The sequence below is a fragment of the Microcebus murinus genome, chromosome X, assembly GCF_040939455.1.
Source record: "Microcebus murinus isolate Inina chromosome X, M.murinus_Inina_mat1.0, whole genome shotgun sequence".
Classification (NCBI taxonomy): Eukaryota; Metazoa; Chordata; class Mammalia; order Primates; family Cheirogaleidae; genus Microcebus; species Microcebus murinus.
In genome coordinates, this window is record NC_134136.1 from 92,587,987 (window position 1) to 92,601,816 (window position 13,830).

A 13,830-nucleotide genomic window follows, 5' to 3' on the forward strand; every position below is an offset into this window, starting at 1 on the left:
GGCCCTGAGAAGCTCTGTAATGAAGAGACCCAGAGATCTGTGTTTTGTAAACTTCTTTCACTGGGAAATCCTTTCTTGGGGAACATATTTGGAATGCCATCTTGGGAAATGTTGCCATAACCCATTTAGCAGGTTTAGAACCAGAATAGGGGGGATGGGTTTTTAAAATTAGACTATTAATTACAGTAGTCAGATGGTGATTGGTATTGACAAAAGTGTAAAATCCTGGAAGAATGGGCCTATCAGAAAGAGGTAAATAGTCTATACATTAGTAAACCCTGAAGACATCCAGGTACAGCTCTTACTTCTAATAAAGATACTGAATCATGTAGAGAAGTCAAATTATATTTGACACAGTGACTTCTATAAGATAGACATTTGTTATATTTTAAGAACTGAATCAAAATATTTTAAAAATACAATGAATATTAAAGGATTGTGTTGGAAAACTAACTTATATGCCTTACCCTGATGATGTTGGATATATGAGGTGTTGCTTTAGAAATTTTATATTTATAGTTAAGGGAGGTATAGCACATGCTGTTAAACAATTCCATGTACTGTTTCTTTCATAATTGTGACTCATTTGAAGCTAGTTCTTTAGGAATATATTAAAAAAGGGGGGTTATAGGAATTTTCAATCAGTATTCTTTGGCATGTTTTCCTATTAGCATTTGGAGAGGAATGAGGATCCACTCTCCTGTGGTGGTTGATGCCTTGGGAAATTTCTAGGCCCAGTCCTGGCTGTGTGAATGAGGACACATCTTTTCACTTTAGGCTGAGTTTATGCTAGGCCAACCCAATCTATGGGTGTGAGCTCACTCTTCAGAGCAAATATATTTTCATTTTTCTTGAAGAGTATTTGATCAGTATCTCAGATTACATATTTCTCTTTAGACTAAGGGAGCCTATATAGTCTCTATGTTGCTAAAAACAGTTTCCTTGTTACTTGGGTCCTCCAAAGTTACCATTCTACTGGTAGTGTTTAAAAATAAAAGAGGAGACCCAGCAGCAGGTAAGGTTGTATGAACTAAAATAAGGCTTGAGGTAATGAGGCTTACCCCCCCACCGGCTGACTGAATGGACCCCCTGGTGGCCAAAGGAATATCCTAAAACTAAATTGCCTGCCAGGAGGAGGGAGGTCAGACATGCCTCTTCATGCCCCCCTCCTTTCTTGGGGACATCCTTTGTTACTCATTAATAGGCCTAAGGGTATGTAAGACAATCCTGCAGGTCCTCAATTTACACAACAAATATATGTCCTGATGGCTTGTCCCTGATAAACAACTCCTTAAATTAGAATATTCCAAGCCTTTAGACAAAGCTTCACGTCTTTAACCAATTACAAGTCAAAGAATTTTTAAACCCATCTATAACCTGTAGGCCCTGCTTTGAGATGGCCCACCTTTTCGGGCCAAACCAATGTATGCCTCGCACATATTGATTTATGACTTTACCTGTAACCCCTGTCTCCCTGAAATGTATAAAACCAAACTGTAACCCAGCCACAGTGAGTCCACTTGCTCGAGGCTTCTTGGGCGTGGCTATGGGTCATGGTCCTCAAATTTGGCTCAGAATAAATCTTTTAAAAATTATTTTATAGAGTTTGGCTTTTTTTCTGTTAATAGTTCTTACCTTGCCGAGGGTCCTATATCAGGTTCATATTCAAATTGGGATTCAAATTGTAACTTGTTAAGCCTTCATCTTAGCATTTAGGAGTAAACTAGTTGGAGTGGTTTACTCACAATGAGTTGTTTTGTGGTCTGTCATTATGAAAAAAAAACTATTATTTTACTTTGGCATAGTAAACTCCAAGAATATTTTAGCATTAAGCATTTAAATATATTTTGATATTTACATTTGTTGCAAGAGTTGATAAGTATAAATTCAGGAAATAGGAGTCTTTGTTAAAGAATGAAAACTGAATCTATCCACAAAGAGATCACAATTGGCGGGGTATGAATGTTATTTCATGTGATCAGTGTCTTTCATTTCTCAAAGGAAAATATTATTGGAATAACTCAGTGTTTCAGGCTGGTTTCAGTAATTTCGGTAACTCAGCACCAATGAGACTTTATTCTCTGGGAGACTCGAATCCTCAGACACTGCTTTTTAACCATGCTGCATTTTTGTGAAAACATTTCCCCCCATTTGTTAAATTAGCCGGGTCACCAGCAGTAGAGTTGCATTATGCTTCCTGACTGCAGCTTAGAATGCGGGGCTTCTCCAGTGGTTGCCTCTGAACTCTGCTCTGGTTCTTTGAAGCAGGAAACACAGTCTCCTACGATGTCACCCCTTGCTTCCCCTCCTTCTTCTCCGCCTCATTACCAGAGGGTGCCCTTGAGCCATGGCTACAGCAAACTGCGGAGCAGCACAGAACAGATGCATCCAGGTAAGAGGCGACCTGGGGACCAGCTGTCCCAGGCAGTGTCTTATAGATGCCTTAATCTACCAGGCAGCAATGCCACCAGCTGCTTAATTTCCTGATTTAATTACTCCTGTCTATGGAAACATGGCTTAGTTTAATTTTATATTCTCAAGGTTTCTTTAAAAAAGGAATTAAACATATCGCAATAATGCTTTTCTGTCCTAGATACTAGTTCATTTTTAGGCTCGTAAACAACTATTTAGATGATTTAATCTTTCATATACAGATTTCATTAAACAGCATGTTAAGGGTTTGTATTTTTTTGAAATTGTTATGCCTTTCTGCACAGAAACCAAACATTTATATATTAACTGCTTTCATGAAATTTCTTAAAAAATGTAACTATGCAGAAGCAAAAGAGGTGATCCAACCTTTAAAGACTGAGCACATAAATGAAAATAATATAGGTCTTGTGTTTTGGAATAGGATAAAGGAAATGCTAGGGGTAGCATTTTGCTGAGACGTATGTAACATGCATAGTTTCGGGGTTGCTTTCTTGTTCACATTTATGCTCTGCTGGCCTTGTTAGTGGTAAAATACGTTAGTTGGTTCTGAGGATGACTTGCAGACTTGGCTGCTCAGGCTGCAGTGCTTAAAGCACCATAAATTCACTGCAGCATCTTGTCCTCCTGGGGTTCTGAGTCCTACTTTAAGATATGACCAATTAAAGGTATTTTAGAATTGGGTTTCTGTAACCCCTCCTTTTTAATTTTGTGGGCTCTGCCCCCAAATGACCCAGTTTCTACAGGTTTTTGCTGCATTGAAAATAGTGGCGACTTCTAGAAGGACACAAAAATAAAAATGTGTGCTAGGCTGAATTAAAGAGAGGCTGTACTCTTGCACAGAGAAGCAGGTGTAGCATAATGGCAGTAGCTTCTGATTGGAAACAGAAGGTGTGAACTAGCTGTAGGACTTTGGGCAAGCCATTTAACTTCTCCAAATTATGATTTCCTCTCCTCTCTTAAAGTGTAGTAACAGTATCCTACAGGGTTGTTAATGAGGATTAAGTGAGAACATGAGCATAAAGTATGTTTCCAGATTAAGTTCCATGCACATTCAAGATTGTGTTGCTAATGGATAGTAACAAAAAAATCACTGTCCTGCAACTCGAATATCCCATTGGTGTTGCAAACTAAATAGAGTTGAGAATTCTTCATTTTCCTTTTATTGTTTCTCCTGCCTGATATCCCTATTTTTAGAAGTGGTTTTTCTGTTTCTGATCTTATTTGGGTTTGAAAGTTGTTTTTTTAATTAATAATTCACAGGTGAATCTGTTTTTGTTCTGTTGAGTCAGCCTATCATCAAGTTCTACTTTTGATATTCCTTAGAAACCTTGTCTGTTCTCCCTCCTTCCCTCCCTCCCTCCCTCCCTCCCTCTCTCCCTCTCTCTTTCCCTCCCCCTCTCCCCCCTCCCCCTCCTACCTCCCTCCCTCCTCCTCCCCCTCTTTCTCCTTTCCATCTCTCCCTTCCCCCTCTCCCTCCTCCCTCTCTCCCCTCCCCCTCCCTCTCTCTCCCTCCCTCCTTCATGCCCATTCTCTCCTCATTCCATCCAAGTTGGGCTTCCATTCATCCAGTGGCAAGGAAGCAACTTGCTTCTCTCCGTCTTTCTTGACTCTCAACAGCCTATGCCGAGGCTGTGCATGCCTTCATTCCTTTTTATACTTTTTAAAAAGTGAGGTAAAATTTACATATAATAAAATGCACATGTTTTAAATCTTCAATTTGAGTTTTAACAAATGGATATGTCCATATAGCCACCACTTTGATCAAGAATAGAACATTTTGGCTGGGCATGGTGGCTCATGCCTGTAATTCTAACACTTTGGGAGGCTGAGGCAGGAAGATCGCTTAAGGCCAGGAGTTTGAGACCAGCCTGAGCAATAGAGCGAGACCGTGTCTCTATGAAAAATAGAAAAAATTAGCTAGGTGGGGTGGAATACACCTGTTGTTCCAGCTACTCGGGAGACTAAGGCAAGAGGATCGCTTGAACCCTAGAGTTTGAAGCTGCAGTGAGCTGAGATCATGCCACTGCACTGTAGTCCAGGTGACAGAGTAAGACTCTGTCTCAAAAATACCAAAGCAAAACAAAACCAAAAACCAAAAAACACTTCCATCATGCCAGAGATGCCTCTGTCCGATCACCCTCTGCTCTTCAATCCAAGCACTGTTCTGATTTTTATCACCATTGATTAGTGTTGCCTGTTCTAGAATGTCATGAAAATGGAAACATACAGAATGACTATGCTTCTAAAAAAATTTCAATAGATTTAGGGAGTACAAATAGTTTTTTGATCCATGGATGAATTGCATAATGGTAAAGTCAGGGCTTTTATTTTATTTTGTTACTTTAGCATATTATGGGAGTACAAATGTTTAGGTTACATATATTGCCTTTGCCCCACCTGAGTCAGAGCTTCAAGCATGTCCATCCCCCAGACAGTACACACCACACCCATTAGGTGTGAATATACCCATCCCCTCCTCCGCCCTCCCACCTGCCTGACACCGATGAATGTTACTGCTATATGTGCACATAGTGTTGATCAGTTAATATCAATTTGATGGTGAGTACATGTGGTGCTTGTTTTTCCATTCTTGTGAGACTTCGCTTAGTAGAATGGGCTCCAGCTCCATCCAGGATAATACAAGAGGTGCTAGATCACCACTGTTTTTTGTGGCTGAGTAGAACTCCATGGTATACGTATACCACATTTTATTAATGTATTCATGTATTAATGGGCACTTGGGTTGTTTCCACTTCTTTGCAATTGTAAATTGTGCTACTATAAACATTCTAGTGCAGATGTCTTTTTTATAGAATGTCTTTTTTTCCTTTGGATAGATGCCCAGTAGTGGGATTGCTGGATCAAATGGTAGTTCTACTTTTAGCTCTTTGAGGTATCTCCATATTGCTTTCCACAGAGGTTGTACTCATTTGCAGTCCCACCAGCAGTGTAGGAGTGTTCCTCTCTCTCCGCATCCATGCCAACATTTTATTTATTATTTATTTATTTTTGATAAAAGCCATTCTCACTGGAGTTAAGTGATAACTCATTGTGGTTTTGATTTGCACTTCCCTGATTAGAAATGTTGAGCCATTTTTCATATATTTGTTGGCCATTAGTCTGTGTTCTTTTGAAAAGTTTCTGTTCATGTCCTTTGCCCACTTTTTAATGGGGTTGTTTGATTTTCTTCTTGCTGATTTTCCTGAATTCTATATAGATTCTAGTTATCAACAAAGTCGGGGCTTTTAGTGTGCCTGTCACCCGAATAGTATACATTGTACCTGATAGGTAGATTTTTGATCCTTCATACCCTTTCTATTCCACCCCTTTGAGCCTGCGAAGTCTGTTATACTACTCTGTATGACTACGTATATTCATCACTTAGCTCCTACTTATAAGTAAGTACATGCGGTATTTGTTTTTTCATTCCTGGGATACATCCCTTAGGATAAAGGCTTTCAATTCCATCCAAGTTGCTGTGAAAGACATTATTTCACAGAATGACTGTACTTGTATGTGTCTGCCATCTTTCCTTCAGCATAATGGTTGAAATTTATCCATATTGTTGTACCAGTAGTTGGTTCCTTTTTATTATTCAGTAGTATTCCATCATATGAATACACTACAATTTGATGATCCATTCTCCTGTTGCTGGACATGTGAGTGTTTCCAGTGTTTGGCTATTATGAATAAAGATACTATAAACATCTGTGTATGAATCTTTTTGTGACATATGCTGTCATTTCCCTAGTACTTAGAAGTGGAGTTTGCTGAGTCTTACGGTAGGTGTATATGAAACTTCCAGAGTTCTAGTTTAACACTGAATTTCAGAGTGATGAATCTTTAGGGTTTTGTTTTTTTTTTAACTCCACCCTTTGGAGAAAGATGGTACTTCTAGTTCCTTATTAAATCTCTTGTAAGGGGATTGAAGAATTATTTGTTTTGCATTGAGTTGCATGTTTTGGGTTTCATTTAGGAGGAAGGAGAGTCAAGGCAATAAATAATATCTACCTTTTAACTTCCAGAGTTCAGATCCAATTGAGGAAGCAGCCAGAAGTCAGACCGATATTGGCTTGGATATCAGCTTTGTTACTGATATAGCAGATGAGGGCACATGTCTTAGATATGTGACTGGATGGGTTTCAGACACTCACCTTTCCAGTCGCAGGCAGACTTGGCCAGCCCAGGCTTCTCACACAGCAGGAAGAGAAAATCTGCCTCCCCCCAAATAGCCCCCCATGCAGCTGAGTCTTCATCCAAGCCTTACTGATGAGATATATCTGTCTCTTCCAAGGGAAGGCCCTTGTAGCTGAGGGACAGGAGCCAAGAGCCAGATGGTGGCCTCCTCCCCATGTGTCTCTCCTGGGCAGTAGAAACTCTTATGGTTAGCAGAGGCACTTGGGGTTTGCTTCTCAGGGAAAGCTCGTGACCACTGGGACCCCACCAAGCTGTTTACTGTTTACTGTGTTTAGAACCTTTCAGTATTAAGGGTTTAATTCGGTGTTCCATCAACATGGAATGATTTCTAAAATCCTACTTCTCAGAAGACAATGCCTGCCTACCAGCTGAGATTTACTTTTTAAGATTTAGATTACGTGCTCTTCTATGTATGTTTCTTTTGCAGTTTTTATATTTTTACTCATTCTTAGCAGGTTCTGAAAATCCACTTAATGGTTTGCTAGGCAATCATTTTGCTATTTTCATGTGTGTTAATGTATTTTAATGTGTTACAATGTTGTATTCCAGTTGCTAGGAAGAAATACAAAAACCAGATGTGAGCCCGAGTGATTTTTCTTTCTTGATGTGCTATTGTTGTACCTTCTTTAAAAAGATTAAACTATGCTAACCATGGTGCCATAATAGGCTACTCTGCTTTCCACCTAACTTTATTTATAAGTAAGCTACAGAAAGAAAACATTTTACTTATTTATATACTTTAAAAAATTTGAATTGTTATTGTACAGAAATGAGAAATAGTTTTCTACTTCGGTGATAATTTCTCCTTTCTGTTGGACCTGAATATCACCTGGTTATGCTTAACTGTCTCCCTGCTATATTGGCAAGGTCATTATTAAGTCTTGTGGAAATAAAAGGAGTAAAATATACATTCATTTTTGTGGCTTAAAAACTTTTTCAAAATGTAGCAAAATTATTTTTAAATAGTTTAGTTATTGAATAACAGAATAATAAACATAAAATATATATATTTACTTTTGTATGTTTCTCTTCTTGGTTTTACATTCTGATAAAGAAAACACTGCCATTTATTTTTCAAAAAGAAAATAAATGATAATGTTGATTCTTAGTGTTCAAAATGCATATTAATTTTCTTCTTGAGGGATGGATGATAAATGGAAGGCATTTATATGGGGGATGTGTATAGAATTTACCTTTTATTTAGAATTTGGACACTTATAATTTGGCACTTTTCTTGCTCTACTTGTTGTTTTCTATCCAAGTTGAGGTTCTGTTCCCCCTTACAGTTTATTCCTAATATCAACCCAGTGTAAATATTTTCTGCCTTATCATCAATTGGTTGAGTGTCTTTAGATTGCTTAGTGAAATTGTGCCTAAGAGTGTTGGGGTTTGTTTGTCCTAGGTGGACCTCTGAGCATATAATTCTGTTGTCAGTTCTTCCCTGAAAAGCAGACACCGTATCAGTTTGAGTGTGACATCACAATTTTTGGGTGTACTCTTTGCTTACCATGCTGATTTTTCCTCCTGCTGTTTCAGCTCCTTATGAAGCTCGACAGCCCCTTGTCCAGCCTGAGGGACCCTCATCAGGGGGCTCAGGATCCAAGCCCCTTCGGCATCAGGCATCTCTCATCCGGGTAAGTGATGATATTGGGGTTATGCCAATGGGAGAGTGGAGACAAGCTTTGGAGTTTGGGGACATAGCTTTTTGAGGAGCCATCTTTTTCATTGCAAGGAAGTTATAAAACTACCTTCTTATGTAAATACTGTGCTTCTTGTTCTGTTGCTTGTATATTTTCCTAAATATTTTCTGCTATGTATGTTTCTATCCCTTCTCGGTGTCTCTAGAATAAACTAGGCTGGTTCTTGATCTTAGTATGTCTAAAATGGCATTCTACCTTCAATCTACCTAAACATTAGGCACCATCTCCAGGAGAGCTTCACTTTTTCTAAGGCAGCCTATCTTGTGTCTGTCTTATTCTTTATTGTTACTCATTTAGCACATAGTTAACATTTGTTTTGTGCCTCCAATTATGTGTTAAACTTTTGGAAGGCAGAAAGAGTTCTGTATTCTCTCTCAGTGCTTAGGCCAGTGCTCTTTGGAGAACAGCTGTTTTACAAGTGGCAGCAGCTACTATTTCCTAAATGTAATAGATACAAAAGAAATATTAGGGCAAAAGGACAGGTGACATCTCAGCTTCTCCTGGCTACACCACAGCTTAGACATTTTCAGCTTCCCTTTCTCCAGTGTTTTCCTTTGGATAAAGAGCTCTTATTTTTTTTCCTGTGTCTGCAGCTATTGTCTTGTGTAGTATCTCTGGGTCCTGTACTAGGGAAATTATATTTTCCAAGAAGGGTGTGTGTGTGTGTGTGTGTGTGTGTGTGTGTGTGTGCGCGTCTACATGAGAGAAATTACCAAAAAACTGGGTTTACTATTTGACACTAAAGATAAGAGGAAGTGGGGCGGTTTGTATAACATTTCAATTGTATAACTCAGGAAGAAGGAGCATTTGTGTGCAGGCAGTTCTACTCAACATAGAAAGGTGTTGTCAGATACTCCCAGAAAGAAGTGGGCTGCTAGTCTGAAATGGAATAAACAAAATCTGAAGAAGATCCAGGTGTTCTCTGAATACCTTCTGGAGATGGGGTAGTGTGTTAGACTTGGTGCAGAAGTTGGTCCTATAAGAAGGTACTCTGTGTACAAAGAACTTTCTTGAGATAATTTAACCACATGTTGTATATTTATATTAATGCTTCCTACAACCATAAGATCAAGATCCTGCTGTCTCTGTTAGTGTAGATGAATTGACTGTGGCTGAGAGAGGTCAAGTAGCTGGTCTAAGGTTTCATTCATAATTAGTAAGTAAAAGAGTCAGAATTTGAATCTAGGCCCATCCAGTGTCAAAACATGTGCTTTTAAATATTTTATCCTACATCAGAGTCCCATATTCCAAGGAGACCAAGTTCTAGAGTTGCTGCATAAACAAATGTGTGAGGTGTAGTAAAAAATATGCTGAAAAATCCCTTATTGGTACCACATTGGAAAACCAATATGCCATTTGCTTCTAAGGGCCAGTACAGGCCAGTTTCACCCACAAGTTGGAATAGACAGTTGTTTCTTCAGCTGAGCCCCAGATGTAGCAATTGGCTGCATTTAGAAGTCCTGTGGTACAAAAATATGTGCTTTTTAACACAAGAATCACACCCACCGTGGAGTGATGTTTACATTAGGAAAGGTATTGATGGGACTGGGATTCATCCCAAATTCTTCAGGGTGCGCCATGTAGGTTCCTGCAGAGTGTGTTCTGGTTCTATAGAGACCAAATCCTGAATGGTTAAAATGATGGTCAAACAGGCAGTGAGTCCTGAGCTTTGCATCGGTAGGAACGCGCTCGCCAGACCCTTTCTACCTAGCCGCCAGCTGGGATGGCCATGGGTGCGCACTTGGATTGGTGCCCTGTGACTTCTCTTCTAATTTCTAGGTCCCCTTTCTGCTGACACACATGCTTCTTGAGCTCTTCACTCAACTGATATTTAGTGAACACTTCATAAGTGCCAGGTCCTGTGTTGAGAATACAAAAATAAGGTATAATACTAGCAGTTGCTGCCCTCATACAGAGTTTTTGGAGGAGATGGTCAATGACCAAACCATCACAGAATAAATATGGAATTATGGGATGTGAATACAAATTACACTATGCTTTGAGGATGAAAATGAAGGTGGGGTGTGACCCAGCCTTGAGGAGCAAGGGCTGATCAAAGAAGGCTTCTAGGGGAGAGCAACATTCGAGTTGGAATGAGAAGAATACAAGGGTGTTCTTCTTGAACAGGTGAGGGGGTGGAACAGGGGAGCAAACAAGAAGATAGAGGGAACCGCATATACAAAGACATTTTCTGTGTGCTTGACATTTTATGCACATCATCTCTTCCATGCCCTTAGCTACCTTATGAGGTAATTACTGTAGTTACCCCATTTTTCAGGTGACAATACCTGACATTTAAAGACCGTATTTAATTTGCCCAAGGTCACAGCTAAGAAATGGCAGGGCTAGAGTTCAAACACCAGACACGATTCCTCGGTCTCTGGTTCAGGAACCAGATGAATGGTGATGTCATTTGTTGGGCTAAGAAGCCCTGGATGAAACACTGGCATTGGGGAAAGATCATGAGTTCAGTGTTGGATGTCAGGAATTGAGCTTTTGAGATAGCCCGGAGGAGGTGTCAAAGAGTTGGTAGGTTACATGGGTCTGGACCTTTGGGGAGAGCCAATGCTGGACATAGGTATTTGGCAGCAGTTGGCCATCAAAAGATCTCATGGTATAGTACTGCAGAAAAAAACAGACAGGTTCTCGCCCAGGTCCAGCCAAACTCTGCGTGACTTTGGGCAAGTTCCTTTTCTGTTCTGTAACATGAATGAGTTTGAATGGATTTTACAGTCCATTGTAACAATCTGCAACAGTCTGATTGTCTTAATGTTTGTTTGGCATCAGTGGAGGCCCTCTCCCCACCCCCTGCCCCCATCTGGAGCATGGCCTTCTGTTTAAGATGAGACCAAGGGCCATTTCTCGTCCAGGTAGCAGTCTGTGGTTTTCATGGCTGATGTGTTTTTCTTTCTTCAGTTCTTAAGTTTCCTTGTTATGCCTGTTAACTTGGTTTGGCTGGACTCCATGTTCCAGAAAGCAAAACGCCAACCTGAATTAGTCATGTAGAGGAGGGGATTTGAAGTGAAGGTTCTGGGTGGTAGGGGATTAGTGTTTATTGGGCATGGTGCTAGGCTAGGCTGGGGTGACTAATTCCCCTCAAGTTGCCATGTTAATGTGCTGATGACAACCTTCTCTCTCTCTTCTAGCGTCCTCTCTGGTCTTGTGTTCAAGTCCTTCCTGCCAGGTTAGAAAGGGGCATGACCTCTGAGTCCTGGCGGAGGCTTTTAGGAACCCCCAGCCAGTGCTGTTGTAGCCCATGGACTTGTCGTTTTAGAAGTGCTTATGCCAAATTCAGTGCCCAGAGATTGGGATGATTAGTCTTTTTGCTTAATATTTTAGGAATTTCCCTTTTTTTTGTTTGGGTATTAGATTTTTCCCTTTGAAATTTCATATATTAATACTAAGTATATCTTGTGTTGGTGGAATGGTTGATAATGGTTTGTAAAGAAGTTACAAGTCTTATTTCCCGCTTTATCAGTTATCATGTGTTTAGAGGTCACTTTCTGGTTTACTTTTCACAAGTTATTATAAATATCTAGATGGTGTAGTCATCTGTAATTTTGCTGGCATAGGATTGAGAATTGCACCTTTAGCTCCCACTATACTCCACTGCCTCTGCTTTTTCCAGGGTTGCTAGAAACTGCTTTTTTTTGTCTTCTTTGACTTCTTGGCAGCTTTTGAAACTGATTGCCTTCTTGAAACGCTCTCATCATTTGGTGTCCGGGATGCCAGCTCTCCTGGTTTTCCTCCTGCTTCTATGGTGACCTCTTCCTAATCTTCTTTTTCAGTCCTTCTTTCTGTGTCTGTCCCTTACATGTTGGTGATCCCTGGTCCTGCTCCTCATTCTCCTTACTCTACCTGGAGGCTACCTGGAGGCTACCTGGAGGCTGATGACTACATGGGTGCACTTGGCTGACGTCTTCACTTAAATGTCCCACTGTCACTTTCAACTGACGTGTCTTTCCCACAAGACCAGCTTTCACTCTTCCACTCCTGGCTCCATTTACCCATCAGCACAGGCCAGAAGGCTGGTCATTATATTTCACTCCTCTCTTATCCCCACCTTTTCTTTTGAGACAGGATCTCACTTTGTTGCCCAGGCCTAGAGTACAGTGGCATCGTATCATCATTAGCTCACTGCAACCACAAACTCCTGGGCTCAAGTGATCTTCCTGCCTGCCTCAGGCTCCTAAGTAGTTGGGACTATAAGCGTGTGTCACCATGACTGTAGAGATGGGATCTCACTGTGTTGCTCAGGCTGATCTTGAACTCCTGGCCTCAAGTGATCCTCCTGCTTCCACCTCCCAAAGTGCTGCGATTACCGTTGTGAGCCACTGTGCCTATCCTCTCTCACCCCTTTGCCCATTCAGTTAGTCTTGGCCATTCCACTTCCCAAATAACTTTTGTCTGTCCATACCTCTGCACTTCTTGGTTCAGGCTGTTATCCTCTGTCACCAAATCTATTATATTAGTTTTGAACTCTTTCTTCTTGCTTCTACTCTTGCCCTCTTCCAATCCATTGTTTTCATTGCAGACAAAAACAATCTTAAAAACAAAAATCTGGTCATCCTGTTGACTTGATTGAAACATACCACTTCCTACCCATGGCACTGAGCATGTTATCTGTGTTACTGAATGTTGCCCCTGCTTACCTCTTTGGTCACACAATTCACTGCTTCTCTCCCTCCACACTCTGGCCGTGCAAATCTGCTGGCCATTTCCCATATGGTCAGCGTTCTCTATGTGCAAACCTTATTCTTCACCCCCCATTTTTGCCTTCTTTATTTTCTCTTTCATCTCAATGCATCTATGCTTTTTCCCCCACTGAAAACATGAAGTGTGAGTTTTCTAATCTTTTCTTGTACATGTGATGTCTTCATTTTTTTCATTCTTAAAAAAAGTGGTTTGCTGCTCGTCTGCTCATTTATCCGTGAAACTCAGCCAGAGGGATGGGAGTCTGATCATTATTGGTTTCCCATCTCAGAAGCAACCAGGGTTGCCTGATTTTTTTGTATCATTCCAGGAACATTTTATGTATATACAAGTGAATACAACTCTCTCTCTCTCTCTCTCTCTCTCTCTCTCTCTCTCTCTATATATATATATATATATATATATATATATATAAAATATATGCATGCTGGGTGCAACGGCTCACACCTGTAATCCTAGTGACTTGGGAGACTAAGGCAGGAGGATCACCTGAGCCCTGGAGTTTGAGCTATGATTGTGTCACTGCATTCCAGCCTGGGTGACAGAGTGAGACCTCATCTCTAAAAAAAAAAAAAAAAGTCTGCAACCTGAAAAATGTTTATTTCACTAAGTTGTGTCCTTTCTTCTTGCAGTTTCACTCAGTCTCAATTTCTTGCCATGCCTCCTCCCTGGACATAATTGTAGGTACTTATGGCCAGACACAGATTATCCTTATGTCCTCTTGGAATGGCTCTTGAGAGAAAAGGCAAGTGTATAAAAAGACGGTGAAAGAAACGAATACTCCTGA

General features: G+C 40.4%; 1 protein-coding gene across 4 annotated transcripts in view; it reads left to right on the top strand.

The window, feature by feature from the left end:
• REPS2 (RALBP1 associated Eps domain containing 2) overlaps window positions 1-13,830 on the top strand; it is a 199,946-nt gene that overhangs the window by 68,799 nt on the left and 117,317 nt on the right. For 2 of the 4 annotated variants that reach the window (XM_012784718.2, XM_012784716.2), the window contains exons 4-5: window positions 2,266-2,392; window positions 8,167-8,264. In XM_012784718.2, coding sequence (XP_012640172.2) covers window positions 2,266-2,392; window positions 8,167-8,264 — 225 coding nt within the window. The remainder of the gene's footprint in view (window positions 1-2,265; window positions 2,393-8,166; window positions 8,265-13,830) is intronic. The other 2 variants (XM_012784719.2, XM_012784717.2) reach the window with 1 other exon arrangement.